We start from the raw sequence: 17950 nt of genomic DNA, 5'->3' as shown, positions 1-17950 counted from the left end.
TAAAACCAAATGCCAAATACCAAATTTGTTGTCAAAATAAACACTGTTTTTTAAACCTTCTTTATTTTTGTGTTTGGATACATATTTTTAAGTTATTTGTAAAGTAGAAACAACTACTATATTAGACATTCTACAGTTTTATGTTTTTTTCTTTTCTTGTTCCTCATTAAAGAAGTCACATTTTTTCCCATGAACTCTGTTAGTCCTACCAGGAGACTCCAGAAGCATGTGCGCAAGGAAAACAAGTTCAATATTGTCACATTTTAACAAATTAGGAGATAACAAAATTAATTTTAAATCCCTTAGCATAAGCCACTTCATCGTCTTGTAGCATCTGTACCCAGCATGTAGTATACAGCTGACAGTGTTGCGCTGCCCTGATTTATTTGTCTGCAATGATATGCTGCAGTGATCTACTGTAGTTCTCAGTCTGTACTGATCTACTGTAGTTCTCTGTATTGATCTACTGTAGTTCTCAGTCTGCAGTGATCTACTGTAGTTCTTATTCTGCAGTGATCTACTGTAGTTCTCAATCTATAGTGATCTACTGTAGTTCTCAATCTATAGTGATCTACTGTAGTTCTCAGTCTGTAGTGATCTACTGTAGTTCTCAGTCTGCAGTGATCTATTGTAGTTCTCAGTCTGTAGTGATCTACTGTAGTTCTCAGTATGCAGTGATCTACTGTAGTTCTCAATCTGTAGTGATCTACTGTAGTTCTCAATCTGTAGTGACTTACTGTAGTTCTCAGTCTATAGTAATCTATTGTAGTTCTCAGTCTATAGTAATCTATTGAAGTTCTCAGTCTGTAGTGATTTACTGTAGTTCTCAGTCTGCAGTGGTGTCCTGTAGTTCTCATTCTGCAGTAGTCCACTGTAGTTCTCTGTCTGTAGTGATCTACTGTAGCTCTTAGTCTGCAGTGATCTTGTGCAGTTCTTCCTCTGCAGTGATCTACTGTTGTTTAAAGTCTGCAGTGGTCTACTGTAGTTCTCACTCTGCAGTGATCTACCGTAGTTCTCAGTCTGCAGTGATCTACTGGGGTTCTTATTCTGCAGTGACCTACTGTAGTTTTAATTCTGCAGTGATCTACTGTAGTTCTCAGTCCGCAGTGATCCATTGTAGTTCTCATTCTGTAGTGATCAACTGCAGTTCTAAGTCTGCAGCAATTTGTCTCAAGTGACCTGGCTGGCAGTGTCAAGCATCTATGTGCAGTGATATATCAGTGTGGTGATTCCACTGAAGTGGTCCATCTGCAGTGATCCTCTACGATAATGCAGATAACAGTGGTAAGCAGCTCTGATTGTGCCACAGTGATCGGGCTTTAGTGATCTTGCCCACAGATCTGGCTGTCGTTATCTGGTTGTCAGTGCCCAGCAGTTCTGAGCTGCATGAAACAGGCTGCAATGATCTATGTGTAGTAATCTGCCTGTAGTGTTCTATGTGCAGTAATATGGCTGTAATAATATATGTGCAGTAATCAGTCTGTAGTAATCTATGCGCAGTAATCTGACTGTAGTGATCTATGTGCTGTAATCAGGCTGCAGTGATCTATGTGAAGTAATCTGGCTGTAGTGATCTATGAGCAGTAATCTGACTGTAGTGATCCATCTGCAGTAATCTGGCTGCAGTGATCTCTGTGCAGTAATCTGACTGTAGTGATCCATCTGCAGTAATCTGGCTGCAGTGATCTCTGTGCAGTAATATGGCTGTAGTAATCTATGTACAGTAATCTAGCTGCAGTGATCTCTGTGCAGTAATCAGACTGCAGTGATCTGTGTGCAGTAATCAGGCTGCAGTGATCTCTGTGCAGTAATCAGGCTGCAGTGATCTCTGTGCAGTAATCAGGCTGCAGTGATCTCTGTGCAGTAATCAGGCTGCAGTGATCTCTGTGCAGTGATCAGGCCTGTACATGCTTTGTGTTAGTCAGGTGATGTGTCCATAGCAGATTGCATAAGGAGACATGCACAGTTAATTACTATGAAATGCCAAAAGTATGTTAACTGATCAGTGTTATTTTAGGAGATAACATGTGAAGGTCTAACTCTGTATAAATTGTGAGGTGTTATCTTGTGAGTGATTTCTCCATCCACAGTGTCTGGTGTACTGGGAATATATCATAGAAGGCATTACCTGTCACGTCCTGGTCTTGTCTCGTGTCTCTGTGTTTTCCCCACGTGACCTGTGCTCCTCTGTGTCTCTTGTCAGTAGTTCTCCACCTGTGTCTCATTTGTAAGCTCCGCCCCCTAGCCCCAGGTGTTTCCACTTCCCTTGTGTGCTATAAAGCCTTCCTTTGTCTCTTGTCCTTCGTCGGTCTTTGCACCTCCCCCTGTTGTTTCGTCTCTCTCTGTACTTCATAGTTTATCTCAGTGTTTCATAGCCTCTGTTCTTCTCGTCTTAGTTTCTGTGTTTATCACTTGTTCATGTTTCTAGTTTCTTGTTTATTTCCGTCTTCCTTGGCTCCTTGTAGATACCCCTGCTTTGTGTTTATTAGTTTATTCCCATACATATATTTCCCTAGCCCTGTTAGTTTATTTCTAGTGTATCTTGTTTGTTTAGGTTTATGTTATTTTGTTTCACTGTTTATTTTGGTCATTGGTTTATTATCTTTGTTATGCGTTTTCTTGTTTCTTTGTTTATTTGTTATTTATTTAATAAATTATTTATTTTTCCCTTACCTGCACTTGCGTCCGTCTCCTCGTCTCCCTGCCTGGGTCACCCATCCGTGACATTACCCCTCACAGCAGACAGTGCAGTGGGTGGAAAGGTGGAAAAACTAGCAGAATCTGGCTAGAATTTACCGTGTGTAAACAGACATGTCTGAAATGGAGTAGGATCTACTTTATAATACCCAAGGTCAGTTCAGCATTATTTAGCTTTTTCTTTAGACATGGAAAAAGTCACCTGACATATGGAATGTCAGTGTATGGTTAAATGTCTGCTGAACCTGACAGGCTAAAAACACATGATTAGATGCTACTGATATAAATGAATAATGTATGTAAAGCAGGGTGTCAAAGTTAATATATGTTAAGTACAGTGAGGACATGCAGTGTTTCTGGTGTTAATGGTCTACATTTATTTACTGGATGAAAAACAATGTTGGATATATATGGCCATTATTTCTAACATTTAGGATTGTAAGTTTGTTGATTGAGCCATTCTAAATATAACCATTTATCAACAATTTCTCCCTTTTGGGAGGAATCAGCTATTTTCTTTACATTCTTAAGTTAAATTAATTCCAGTGCCTTTATGAATGATGAAATAGATGTCTAAACAAAGCAATTTTGGGGGGTTAAAAAGTTGTCAAAAAAAACTGATTTCTCCCAAAAGGATATGAATAAATAACCGAAGAATAGAAGGCTGTAGGCAATAAAAGACAGGCACCACATCAGAGGGAATGGAAGCTTAACCAGTGATATACAGACACAACAGCAGAGAAACTGAAGAAAAGTTGGGTCAAGACAGCAGAAGCCTCAGGAATAGGCACGGCCAGAGATGGTGAGATCAGAAACCAGGCTCAATGCAGCTTAGAAGACAGGAGCCAAGAGAACTTAAGATCCGAAACTGAAAGACAGGAGAACATAAGATGAACCTGATGGAGGCATCAGCAAAAAACAACAGTAAAAGGAATATAGATTTATACACCTCTTTTCTTATTACAGATCTGTGGATCATTAGTGATTAAGGAACCATAGGAAGAGACTTAAAAAAAAGAGTCTCCTGAAAGGAGACAGGCCGTAAGTAGTGCATCATATTTCCTGTAAAAAGGGTTTTAGACAGAGGAGGTGGAGTTGGTTCAACAATCATCACAACAAATGATCAGCTGTGATTGTTAGAAAATAGTTTTGGAAACTTATGCTCAAAATTACAGTGATGTGAAAACCTGAATGTATTTTAGCTGAATAAGTGAATGCAGACTAATCTTAATACCATAAATTTCTAACTATACTGTTGTATATTCATATTTATGTGTGTGTCTGTTTTATTATTTTTTGCCGAATTCATTTGTATGTAATACAGAGTTACAAACACAATACTCCTTTTTTCTGTATATTTTGTTTCTAGTTTGTAGTTTTATGTGTCATGGTCAGAACAGAATAGCAGACAAGCGCAGATACTGATAAAAACAATGTATGTTTATTATAAGAATAAACAGATGTAATCAGGGTCGATACAGAAACAAGGGTGATCACCAGTAGACAGAGCAATGAAGACAAAACCATACCATAAACGAGAGACAGTCCAGAGTTCATACACAAGCAATCCAGTATCAGAGATAATCCAAGAGGCGGTGGTGAAAGCACAGTCCAGGTCATACACAAACAATCCAATATCAGAGGCAGAGGCAGAAATCGGCGTCGAGGAAACAAAAGCAAGGTCATACACAAAATAAACTGAGACAAGAGATAAGTAACGCTTTGTACGAGGATAACCTACAATACGCGGCGTGGTAGTCTGTTTGGCGTGCACCTTTATAGTGCCAGTAATCAGTATTCGGGACTTCCTGGAGGAAGCAGGTGAGGTGTCACATGATCAGGTGAGTGCGTGATGTCAGCGGGTGGTGCATTCTGGGTAGTGTAGTTGTTAACCTGAGAACCTCCGTTAGAGCTTGGTGTGGAAGGGACAGAGGAGCTAACAGCACCAGACGTGACAGTACCTCCCCCCAAGGGAGTCGGAACGGAGCCGGAACGGGGACGACCATGACGACGTCCACCCGACGGGCAGGGAGTACCGGCGGGAGGACCAGGCGTAGCCTCAGAGGTGACGGGCAGGCGGGGGTTGCGAGACTGGGAACCCCTACGTACCGGAGCCGAAGAAGAGAGTGAGCGCTTGGGACGCCCACGGGGTCTAGGAGCAGGCTTACTAGGGTGACGGGCATGAAACTCGGCCAGTAGAGCAGGATCCAGCACGTCACCGGCGGCAACCCAGCAACGCTCCTCAGGGCCGTAACCCTCCCAGTCTATGAGGTACTGGAGCACACCGCCACGCCTGCGTGAATCCAACACCTCTCGAACCGCATAGGTAGACGAATCCTCCCCCTCCACTGCCGCGGGCGGCACGTCATCTGGAACACCCTCAGCAAGTGGACCTGGGACAAGAGGCTTGAGCAGAGAAACATGGAACGAGTTATGCACCCTGTACTGAGCAGGCAACTCAATCTTATAAGTCACCTCGTTAACCTGAGACAACACCTTAAATGGGCCAATATACTTAGGCAGCAGTTTCCTACAGGCCCCCTCAAACCTCAAGTCCCGGGTCGACAACCACACCCTGTCTCCGGGTTGGTATTGGGGGGTGGTACCACGGTGTCTGTCGGACTGCTCCTTATACTTCCGTAAAACCTCCGAGATTTGCTGATGCGTCTCCTCCCACACCTGCTCACTCCGCTTCATCCAGTCGTCGACAGCGGGGATCTCAGTGGACGACGCTGTCCACGGAGCTAACGGAGGCTGGTAACCCAGAATGCACTGGAAAGGAGTGAGACCAGACGTGGAGTTAATCAGGGAATTCTGAGCTATTTCAGCCCAAATTAAATACTGTGACCACTCAGAAGCATGCTTGAAACAGTACAATCTTAAAAACTTTCCCAACTCTTGATTAACTCTCTCACATTGACCATTACTAGTGGGGTGAAACCCAGAAGTGAGACTCACGTGTACACCCAAATGTTCAAAAAACGATTTCCATACTCGAGAAGTAAATTGAGGACCTCTATCTGACAAAATGTCCTCCGGGACCCCATAATGTCTGAAAATGTGTGTGTATATAGCTTGGGCGGTCTGAAGAGCAGTAGGAAGAGCAGGAAAAGGGATAAATTTAACTCCCCTCGAAAATCTGTCTACAACCGTAAGGATAGTAGTGTAGCCCTCAGATTCAGGTAAATCTGTAACAAAGTCTACAGCAATATGTGACCATGGTCGTTCGGGAACAGGCAGAAGACATAGCTTACCGGCTGGAAGGGTTTTGGGTGTTTTGCATTGCGCACAGATTGAACATGACACTACAAAGGTTTGAACGTCAGCTCGCATGGTTTCCCACCAGTACCGAGCTGAGATTAATTGTAGCGTGCGTGTAACACCTGGATGACCGGAAGTAAGGGCAGCATGTGCCCAGCCAATGAGCTGATCGCGAAACTGTTCAGGTACATAAATCTTGTGAGGAGGGCAACCCTCCGGAATTCGTGTGTTAACTTGACTCTTCTGAATGAGATCATCTAGTTCCCATCTAATAGCTGCTACTTTAACAGTGGGTGGCAGAATGTGTTCGGGTTCGGAAGCGTGGCATGTGTCGTCTGGGGAACTAAAAACACGGGATAAGGCATCAGCCTTAGTATTACGGTTACCTGCACGAAATGAAATAGAAAAATTAAAACGGGAGAAAAACAATGACCAACGAGCTTGACGGGGGTTTAGGCGTTTAGCTGTACGGAGATACTCTAGATTCTTGTGATCAGTTAGAACGGTGAATGGATGTGCAGCACCTTCCAGCCAGTGACGCCACTCTTCTAGAGCTAGTTTTACAGCCAGCAACTCCCTATCCCCTATCCCATAATTACGCTCCGCTGGTGACATTCTCTTTGAGAAGAAAGCTACTGGATGTAATTTGGGCGGTGAACCGCTGCGTTGGGAGAGTACTGCACCAATGCCAGTATTGGAAGCATCGACTTCCACAACAAAGGGTAGGTCAGGATTAGGATGTTTGAGGATGGGGGCAGAAACAAAGGCGGCTTTTAAGTCTTGGAAAGCTTTGTCAGCTTCCGGGGACCACTTAAGAATTTTGGTAGCATTCTTAGTCAACGCTGTAAGGGGGGCAGCTATGGTGCTGAAATTGCGTATGAAGCGCCTGTAAAAATTTGCGAATCCTAAAAAACGTTGGAGGTCTTTGATAGATTGGGGAACAGGCCAACTAGTAACGGCATCTACCTTCGAGTCATCCATAAGAACTCCCTGGGAGCTGATGACATAGCCGAGAAATGCGACTCTCTGAAGGTGGAACGCGCATTTCTCGGCTTTAGCATACAGGTTGTTCTCCAACAGCTTTTGGAGAACTGAACGAACGTGCTTAACGTGTGATTCAAGATCGGGGGAATAGATCAAAATGTCATCTATAAAAAGTGTTACGTATTTCCCAATCATGTCCCTGAATACGTCATTCATAAATGACTGAAAAACGGCGGGGGCGTTAGCGAGACCATAGCTCATAACCTGATACTCGTAGTGGCCATTAGTAGTGGTAAACGCTGTTTTCCACTCGTCCCCCTCCCTAATGCGGATCAGATTATATGCACTGCGGAGATCGAGTTTGGTGAAGTAAGAGGCCCTGCGTAGTTGCTCGAGAGCACTAGGGATGAGAGGCAATGGGTAGGCAAATTTCTTTGTAATAGCATTTAAACCTCTATAATCTATACAGGGTCTCAGTCCCCCGTCCTTTTTTTTTCACAAAAAAGAACCCAGAACCGACAGGGGACTTTGACGGCCGAATGAAACCTTGAGCTAACGCTTCGGTAACGTAATCATTCATAGCTTTCTCCTCATCTAAATTAAGGGGGTAGACTCTAGCTTTGGGTAGGGTGGCACCCTCCACTAGGTCGATGGCACAGTCATAAGAACGATGCGGGGGCAATTTAGTAGCATTCTCTTTGCTAAACACTTCTAAAAAATCTGAATATTCAGCGGGTATATCAACGGGATCAGAAACCTCAGGGCTTTCAACAGAAGTAGAATGAATAACTAAACTATCCAAAGCTAAACAGTGTTCATGACAGTGAGCAGACCAAACCGTGATATCCCCATCGCGCCAGGAGACAGTGGGATCGTGAGTTTTCAGCCATGGCATCCCCAGGATAACTGGATGTTCCGTGCAGGGAAGTACGAAAAGTGGCAGTTCCTCGAAATGAAGAGCGCTGGCTTGCAGGGTGATGGGTAATGTCTGTAGCGTGACCGGTTTGGAGCGAACCGTCTTCCCGTCAACAGCATGGATGGACAGGGGGCGTAGAAGTTCACGGGTGGGCACTTTATGCTCCTTAACCAGGTCCAGACTGATGAAGTTCCCTTCCGACCCGGAATCTACAAGCGCTGAGACAGAGAGCAAACCATCAGGCAAAACTATATTCACTGGTAGAGTAAAACATTTAGAACGAAGGATTGTGTCATGCTTACGTACCACGTTAGCGCGTGGAGAGCACTCCACGCGCTGTCCCAGGGCTGGAGCATTCACGGGTCGGGTCAGGAGACCACACTCAGCCTTGAAATGCCCGGCCTCCCCACAATAAAGGCATAGGCGAAGCCGGATTCGACGCTGTCGCTCCTCTGGAGTTAGCCGGGTTTTCTGGATGTCCATGGGCTGGTGTGGGAGCGCGGGGCAGAGCGCGGGGCAGAGATACAGGAGGGTTTTGAGTGCGAGGACTGGTCTTGGGTCGGCGCGAGAGAAGTTGATCCAACCGGATCGACAGCGAAATGAGCTGATCCAGGGTCAGAGAATCATCTCTGCAGGCTAATTCCCTCTGTACATCTGGATTAAGTCCGCATCTAAACACGTTGATCAAAGCAGCGTTATTCCACCCACTACCAGCTGCGAGAGTGCGAAACTCCAAAGCGTAGGAAGCCACCGGCCTCTGACCTTGCTAAAGAGCCAGCAAAAGTTCTCCATTAGACTGTCCATACCGCGAATGATCAAAAACTGCGCGGAAAGTAGCCAAAAAGTCAGTGTAACTAGCCCCAGAAAGGTCTTCCCAAATAGCTGTAGCCCACTCGAGTGCCTTACCAGAAAGCCGAGAGATAATGAAACCGATCTTAGCTTTATCGGTTGTAGGCGGTGAATTACTGAAAAACACGGAGCATTGTAAAAGAAAACCGCTGCATTTTTCCGGATCCCCATCAAACAACTCCGATTTAGAGACAGAAAATCCAGGCACAGAAGAGTTAGCGTTGGGCATACTGGGGGCAGCTAAAGGGCTAGTCTCAGTTACGCCTCTGAGGTGAGCTAGCAACTCAGCTAGTTGTTGCTGCTGCGTGGTTTGCTGGCGGGCTAGCTCAGAAACAGCTTGGGTCACACCAGCGAGCGTTTGCTGGTGCTGACCGAGTAGCCTCCCTTGGTTGGCTAGACCAGATTTAATAGCCTCAGTATCCGCTATCTGATTTAGTTCGGCCGCGTATTCTGTCATGGTCAGAACAGAATAGCAGACAAGCGCAGATACTGATATAAACAATGTATGTTTATTATAAGAATAAACAGATGTAATCAGGGTCGATACAGAAACAAGGGTGATCACCAGTAGACAGAGCAATGAAGACAAAACCATACCATAAACGAGAGACAGTCCAGAGTTCATACACAAGCAATCCAGTATCAGAGATAATCCAAGAGGCGGTGGTGAAAGCACAGTCCAGGTCATACACAAACAATCCAATATCAGAGGCAGAGGCAGAAATCGGCGTCGAGGAAACAAAAGCAAGGTCATACACAAAATAAACTGAGACAAGAGATAAGTAACGCTTTGTACGAGGATAACCTACAATAAGCGGCGTGGTAGTCTGTTTGGCGTGCACCTTTATAGTGCCAGTAATCAGTATTCGGGACTTCCTGGAGGAAGCAGGTGAGGTGTCACGTGATCAGGTGAGTGCGTGATGTCAGCGGGTGGTGCATTCTGGGTAGTGTAGTTGTTAACCTGAGAACCTCCGTTAGAGCTTGGTGTGGAAGGGACAGAGGAGCTAACAGCACCAGACGTGACATTATGTTTATTTGGTATATTTAGTGGCATATATAGTTATTAGTACTCTACTGTAGATTACTTCTGTCTCATTACAAGCATTTCAATTCACAAATGTCCTGATGTGCGAAAAACAAATAAATGTACATGTAAAACAGTTATGCAGCGATTCGTTTTTTCCCTGTTCTAACAGTGCTTTTAAACAGCTAAATCCACTTTTCCACCAGGAAATACCACCTGAATCCTCTTTAAGTTAGATTATTTGTGCTACAGTGAAACACACGTAAAGTAAAGTATTCAGATCAAAAAGCAAAACAACTGCTTGATTTACATGTTCAGATTTATTTACAATGAATCAAAAATAAAACATTTTCTACCAATTAAATTTGTTTACACACGCACAGGTTGTAACACATGAGATTTTGTGACACTGAGATATTAGAACAGTCAATCTGATCTTCTCCATCAATATATATTTTACAAATGATCACTTGGAATTGTATAATGTTACAGTAATCATAAAAATAAAAGTCAAACCCAGTGTAGAGCGGCTGAGTGAATGTGGTGTGGACTGTGTGTAGGAGGGTCATTGTATCTGGAGTCATCTATTCTGGAGGATGGAGGAGCTGAGAGCTTATTCTCAGTGTTGTTGTGCCAGAAAGAGAGAGGAGAAGAAGTCTGCAGACTCCAGGACTGATCATTGTGTCCAAACCAGCATTCATTACCCAGTCTTTTCCTGCTGATCATTTTATATGACACTGATATGTACACATATCCTTTACTGCTCCACTCAACCTCCCAGTAACAGCGTCCGCTCACACTCTCCTAACTCAACACCTGAACCCAGTAATCAAATCTCTCTGGATGATCAGGATACTTCTGAACATTCCGACTGCATCTCACCACTCTGTTCTTCCCAGACAGACTGAGCTGAGGACTTATGGTGTTTGGATCCAGAGTCAGCCAACAGAAATCTTTAAAAAAAATCAGAATTCAGTTTATTCTACTAACAGAGTGTTCTTACAGTAAATAAGTGAGTGTTTATAAGTTATTAAATCCAAAAGTGTGTGTGTGTTTGTTTCACCAGAAAGTTGCAGAAAGTCTTCTCTGGTTTTCGGTTCTGGTAGTAAAATCTGAATTGCTGCAGCTGTGTAGACACAATACAGTATGACCAGCTAGATCACAAAGACAGTGCCGGATCTAAGGGGACAGGGAGGGGGCGGTTTGCGGGCAAAGGTGACCAGTGTCTCTACCACAACATGCTTGCCCCCCCTAATTTATGCAGGAAACTTCTCACCGGAATTCTGCAATCACACAATGACAATACAGCACACTAATGTACTAGTACAAACTTTCCAGTTGGAGCCCTACGAGCATCTCCCCAGAAATGTAACTACACATTGCACAAAGCCACAAAGACAGCAGCCACTTTTATTGGTCTGCTAAGCCGCCCAAACTTTCACACCTTTACAGTTTAAACTGTGCAGCTAACCAGTGAAATGGACACACACAAATATGAACACGCTCCGCTGCATAGCGTTCATCTTACCATGAGGAGACATTCTGCTGATCTTCTCTTCACACAGTTCCTCTAGTTGCTGTTTCAGATCAGATCCAGATCTGATCACTGCATCAAATGAGAGATGCTGACGGACACTGATGTTGGGTGACTGATCAGATCCAGAAAAGACACATAGAGATTTGAAACTCTAGAGAAATAGATATAGTAATGAATGTAAAAGAGTAAATCCACTTTAATAAATAAACAATTGAGTCCTGAATTTATTTTTGGTACTTCCTCAACATTGATCAGGATCAAGATCAGAGTTTGTTACCTGGAGGAAGTGGATGTGATCCTCTGTGTGTGAAAGCTGCTCCAGCTCAGTGTTTCGCCTCTTTAGATCAGTGATCTCCTGCTCCAGCTGCTCCAGGAGTTCTTCAGCTGCACTCAGTTCAGTCTTCTCCTGATCTCTGATCAGCTCTGTTACCTCAGAGCGCTTTTTCTCAATGGAAAAAGTCACTGCTGACTGTGCAGAGAGCTGTTACAAGAAACGCACAAACCAGATGGAGGTCCAGTTAAATCTCACACAGAACAAGAGACATTTGTTCTGGGGTTAAATACAGGGTTACATTTTGGGGAGAGCATGAAAAGGTTGAACTAATCAGTTTTATTTATTTCAATGAGGAATTTTAATGTAAGAGGAAATGTATTATGTTTATTAATAATTTATTATTAAACACCAGTACACAAACTTAAGTTCACTTAAGCTGCTTTTTTCTTGGACTTTGAATTTCCACTGAAAGTGTGTTTAAATATGTGTAGACTTGTCATCAGCTTGAGTGAGCAACTGGACTGCTATTGCTGAGGAACCCTGTTTTTTTTGTGGATGTTCTAGACTGTGTGATGGACAGAGAAGGGGAGAAACAGGAGTGAGCTGAATGAGAGAGCACTATGAGTGAGCAACGTGAAAGCAATCACAGCCTTTTTTTTTTTATAATTTTATTTCTAATTTTTCCCATTTTCTCCCCAATTTACACGGCCAATTACCCAACCCACTGATTAGGACTCCCCCTATCACTATTGATGCCCCAACACACCAGGAGGGTGAAGATTAACACATGCTTCCTCCGATACATGTGAAGCCAGCCACCGCTTCTTTTCGAGCTGCTGCTGACAGCTCACAGAGTGCATACATGTGCTGCAGACATCACCATAGGAGTGATGTGGGGAGAGAGCGCCATCTACCCACCAAGAGGGAGCAGGGCCAATTTTGCTCCCTCTGATGCCGGCAGCTTGATGGCAAAGCTGCATGAGCGGGGTTCGAACCTGCGACCTCCCGCTCATAGTGGCAGCGCTTTAGACCGCTGGACCACTCGGCGCCCAGCAATCACAGCCTTGTGTTTTATCTCTGCCTTGAGTTTCAAGTGGGATTATTTTAGTGCATAAAATAGCTGAGAAGGAGAGAGATGTTCGTTTGCAAGATGTTTATTTGAAAGTGAAGACTCACAAGCCGCTGCAGTTTCTTCATTAAGGTGATCAGGGGCACCCAGCACAGAGTGAGAAGGAGGAAACAGTTTCCAGCTCATTCAGCCAGTGTTAAACTAGCTGTGTAACTAACTGTTCTAGTCAGCCAGTCCTGCCTCTAAATATTTTAGACCAATCAGCGACCAGTTCCGCTCCCCACAGTACCGCCTCTAATTGGTTTATAGATTTGATGTTTTACAGTAAGTGGCTATAACGGCCATCTTATGTTTACTGAAAGAAAACTCACCTTAAGAGTGTTTACAGCCTGTTTCAGTTCTTGCAGCTACATTTCTTTCTTGTGGATTCTCTGTTGGGATTTTGTTTGTGTCTCCTTTAGCTGACTCTGTGAACAAATATGATTTTTTTCAAATGTTGTACATTCTCAGCTACTATCTCTTTTTTAATGTTACTGATTTAACTGGTGTATTACTGACAGACATTAAAAATTAAACTTTTTTGTAACCTTCCTGAATCAAACATTTAAAATAACTTTTAAAATTAAACACATCCATATACAGAAACATAATCAGTATGAATAGAGTCTGAAGGACTGTAGATCTCACCTGTTTCTCAGTTCTTTCTGCTGCAGCTGCAGACGCTTTGACCAGCTTGTGAATAAAAAATAATAGCTAAAAGCACATGTAAATGTTAAAATAGCAAGTCTTAGAACTATTAAATTTTAATAACTGGTCATGATCATCTCTGCTATTCTGTTTGTTCTGATTTATGCTGCTGCTGTTTTATGTGGTTGATGATTTTATTTTATGGATGTATTTGATAAATTAGAAATGTGATTTTGAGTTATTTCTGAGATGAACAGTAGCTGTAGTGTTGAGGTGCAGAAATTAAACTTTTGTACATTTTGATGTTTTGTAGTATTAATTCCAGGACATTGTTAAAATATAATATAATAAAAGTAGCATCTACATAGATAGTTGGATTGTTGTGTGAAGGGTATTTAAAAATGTCCATTTCTGTTTATCTGGTGTTAAACCAGGGATTCAATTATAAAACTATTGAACTACATACATTAATGCTTATAACTGAACTAAAGACCTTCACAGGGTCACATGACCACACAACACAAGCTGTACATTTTATTTGTAAAAATATATATTTTTAGAAAAAATTTCCATAACATAAATTATATCCATTTTCTTTATGGTCGTTGGATGTAGTTTATGTCATGGTGATTTAAAAAAAAAATGTATTTTTATATATATTTCTAGAAATCAGATTTATTAACATGATTAAAACAGATCAGATGATAAATAGGAGTTTCTGACTGAAGGGAGAGACGTGAACATTAATAATGTGAATCACTAGAATTTAAGAAAAACAAAAACATAAAAACAAACTTATTTTTTAAGCATTTTTATTAATATCAAATAAAGTATAAATTTTATTTTAAAGACAGTCAATAAAGAATAAAAAAAATGTTAAAAGACAATGTGTAAACACACACACACAAATCAGATCACAGTGTATCTCACAGGTAAGGAACCCCCACCACCCAGCACATAAATCAAGTGCAGAGATAATCATTAACACAGTTTAACTGAATCAAATCTGAAATCAACTCAAATCCAGATCTAAATCTAATCTGCAGTCTCATTACCCTCATTACCCGACTCTGATCATAAACCCAGTCTCAGATCTGATCCTGACCTGAAACTAAACCACACAAATGAAAGTGTTCAGTTACAGATCAACAAAATAATCAACTAAAAATCATCAACAGTCAAAAATCACCAGTCCACCAAAATAACACCTATAACCTCTAACTCCTCCATATAAACCCATTCTAACACCCCCCCCCAAAACAACCCCTCACCCCCTACAGTGTCCCAGAATAAACACACATTTCTATTCTTAACACAATTCTTTTCTGTATCATCTGAACTACTTTCACTTTATTGTGGATCACAAAACCTCACAGATCCAGAACAATAAAATCTGACTCCAGCGTAGAGGGGCTGAGTGAATGTGGTGTGGACTGTGTGTAGGAGGGTCATTGTATCAGAGACGCTGTAGAAGGACAGAGTTCCTGCACTGTGATCCACATACACTCCTATTCTGGAAGATGGAGGAGCTGAGAGCTTAGTCTCAGTGTTGTTGTACCAGAAAGAGAGAGGAGAAGAAGTCTGCAGACTCCAGGACTGATCATTGCCTCCAAACCAGCATTCATAACCCCGTCCTTTCCTGCTGATCCCTTTATATGATACTGATATGAACACAAATCCCCCAGTACTGCTCCACTCAACCTCCCAGTAACAGCGTCCACTCACACTCTCCTTACTCAACACCTGCTCAAAGTAATCAAATCTCTCTGGATGATCAGAGTAACTCTGAACTTTATCACTGAACTTCACCACTCTGTTGTTCTCAGACAGACTGAGGTTCTGATTTACTGTGTTTGGATCCAGAGTCAGTCGACAGAAATCTGAAGGATAAAAGACAAAAAAAAAAAGTTTTTTATTTACTTCTTCTTCACATAATAAACATTGATAATAAAGTTATAAAATGTTCTTTTTTGTACATTTATTCAGTGTTTAAAGATCACTGAGGTGTTTATTTCTACTTACACTGTAGAAAGTCTGCTCTGGTCTTTGGTTCTGAGGGTAAAATCATCTGAACTGCTGAAACTGTAGAAACACAGAAATCAAATGATCCAACAGAATGAATGAAGAAAACTCTTTGTTCAGAAAGAAACAGTTACAGAAATATGATCATCTTTCAGGTTATAAAAATATTTAAAATGCTGTACGTAAAAAAAATATTGCACTTTTTTATTCTGAATTTGTTTAATTTGTTTGTATTACATGGTGAAAATAAATATACTTAGTTGTAGTTATAACATATTGAGAAACGTTTAAGTATGCTGTAAATATACTAACATATTCATGTTCTTACCTAAAATTTATAAAAATTACATTAATATTATGCTTTTATAAAATGTTTGAAAGTAAACTTTGATCATACAAAAAGTACAATATAGTGAATTTTAAAAAATAGACTACTATGAAGTACACTTTTAGTTTAATGTAGTTCAATATACTTCTAAAATACTTATTTACAAATGTACTTTTGTACATTTTAGCAAAGCAATATTTTTAGAATGTAAAATAAATTACTAAATTTTTTACATTTTAAGTACATTTGAAACACATAAAAAAAAAACAGTACCGTATATTAAAATATATTTTTATACCCAAGGAAGTATACTAGATATGTGCTACTTACTAAAGACAGAAACAAGAAGCTATTTCTAGTCTAATGAAAATATATTTAACATCAATTCTTAGCATATTTCTAATATACCTGGTGTATAATAGTGATACAGTTGCAATACTTATTAAATGTATTATAATTTTACTGTAAGCATATTTAAAATATAGAGTTAAATACATGAAGTAGTATATTTAAATGTTACTTAAATATTTTTGAAATAGTTCCATTTTAGTACAGTAAAGTACAATTAGCACAATTAAAGTAGGACTTTTGTACTATTAAAGTATAATAAGTACAAACAAATGTTCCATTTTTAGCACTTTTTAAATATACTGATTATTAATGTGGCTACAAGTTCACTTTAGTGCACTATAACATAATAATGCTCAGTAAACTTTAATCTACTTTTATCACTAGAGTTTTATGGTTATAAAATCTGTAACACAGTTTAATGTTTCTCAAGAGACTCAGACAGAAGTTGTGCTTTTTCTAATAAACAAAACATCTCTGTGTAACTTTAGTTAATGGTTTTCAAACACCTGTAATAAAGCATTAATAACACTGTATAGCTGCTGCAGGTGAGCTGGGAGCTGATTGGAGAAAAGCTCTGCACTGTCTATGGAAGCCCTGAGGAGATTCTTATGAAATGATTAAAAATAAAGAAATTTAGAGAATTTTTAATATTTTATCCATCAAAACTACATAAAATCTTCTATTTATTCTGAGTAATATTGTGTATTTATGTTAATCAGGGTCACATGATCTTCAGTGTGTTTCAGATCAGATCTCCTCCTCTTACCCTGTGGAGAGATTTTACTGAATTCCTTCCTGCAGAATTCCTCCAGTCGCTCTTTCAGATCAGAGAGAGATTTCCTCACTCCATCAAATGAGAGATGATGATGATGGACAGTGATGCTGGGTGAATCTTCACCTCCAGAAGAGACACTCACAGACTGGAATCTCTACAGAGAGTGAAAATAGAGTTTTACTTTACAGATCTGTAATCAATAGGTAGTAATGTGGTAATACTGTGGTAACAATTTGTAGAAATCTGTAAAATAAAGACCAGGGGTGGGTTTCCCGAAAACGATCAATCTTAGGGAATAACGAACGAACTAACGAATGACGTGAGTAAAGAACGAGCCAGTTCTGCGAGTGTTTCCCAAAGAGCTTCGCAAAGTGAAAATTAACGAACAAGGTTAAAGAACATCTTTGTTGACTCCTCCCCCGACACAGCGCGCTCAATCGATCCACAAATATCGATTCAACACTGCATATATGCAGTATTTATTCACTATTACACCCTAAAAACGTAGAACTGTGTTGTAATCATCAACATTATACATATTCTGAAATTTAAATTACAAAAGGATGTACTTTGGCATTATTAAAATACTCCTAAAGATACATATGACTAAATAAATAATAAAAAATCTAATCTATTTTAAAACATTAAACTTTTCTTACTTTTTTAAAATTATTATAGTTAATATATATTATATTAATAGATATTATACTAATATTATTAATAGTAATATTGATAGTAATATTAATGTATTATCATTATTATCATTATTATTATTATTATTGTTATTATTATTATTATTATTATTATTATTAATAATTATATAAAATTAATATAAATTATATAAAAAATAAATTATATAAAAATAATATAATAATACTTATACGTATACCTGTTTTTTTTAAACCAACCAAAATATGTTTTATATACACTCTGGCTCCTGCTCATCCTAAATCACTCAGTTGAGTTTAGGTCAGGGGATTGTGAAGGCCATGCACCTTTTTGTTTACTAGACAATTCCATATGCGTCAATTAATCGTTTTCATGGTTTTCATATTAATCGCCAATGTAAAAAAATAAAAAATAAAATAATTAAATGAGACGTGTCCAACTTTTGACTGGTACTTATATATTTGCGAGTTGACACACCCCAGAGTTTGCCCAGATGAACGGCCACAA

At 40.3% G+C, this 17950-nt stretch overlaps 1 protein-coding gene across 15 annotated transcripts in view; it reads right to left on the bottom strand.

Annotated features, from left to right (window-relative positions):
• Positions 1-17950, bottom strand: part of LOC103035149 (tripartite motif-containing protein 16-like) — a 204234-nt gene that overhangs the window by 100492 nt on the left and 85792 nt on the right. For 3 of the 15 annotated variants that reach the window (XM_049479295.1, XM_049479235.1, XM_049479292.1), the window contains exon 5: positions 15321-15380. The exons of 3 other annotated variants lie outside the window; for them this stretch is intronic. In XM_049479295.1, the coding sequence (XP_049335252.1) occupies positions 15321-15380 (60 nt within the window). Of the gene's footprint in view, positions 1-11545; positions 11750-14999; positions 15179-15320; positions 15381-16765; positions 16929-17950 lie in introns of all 15 variants that reach the window. 9 more of the 15 variants (XM_049479241.1, XM_049479287.1, XM_049479234.1 and 6 more) reach the window with 6 other exon arrangements.

Source organism: Astyanax mexicanus, chromosome 1 (genome assembly GCF_023375975.1).
Source record: "Astyanax mexicanus isolate ESR-SI-001 chromosome 1, AstMex3_surface, whole genome shotgun sequence".
NCBI lineage: Eukaryota > Metazoa > Chordata > Actinopteri > Characiformes > Acestrorhamphidae > Astyanax > Astyanax mexicanus.
This window is presented reverse-complemented; position numbering and strand designations above follow the sequence as displayed.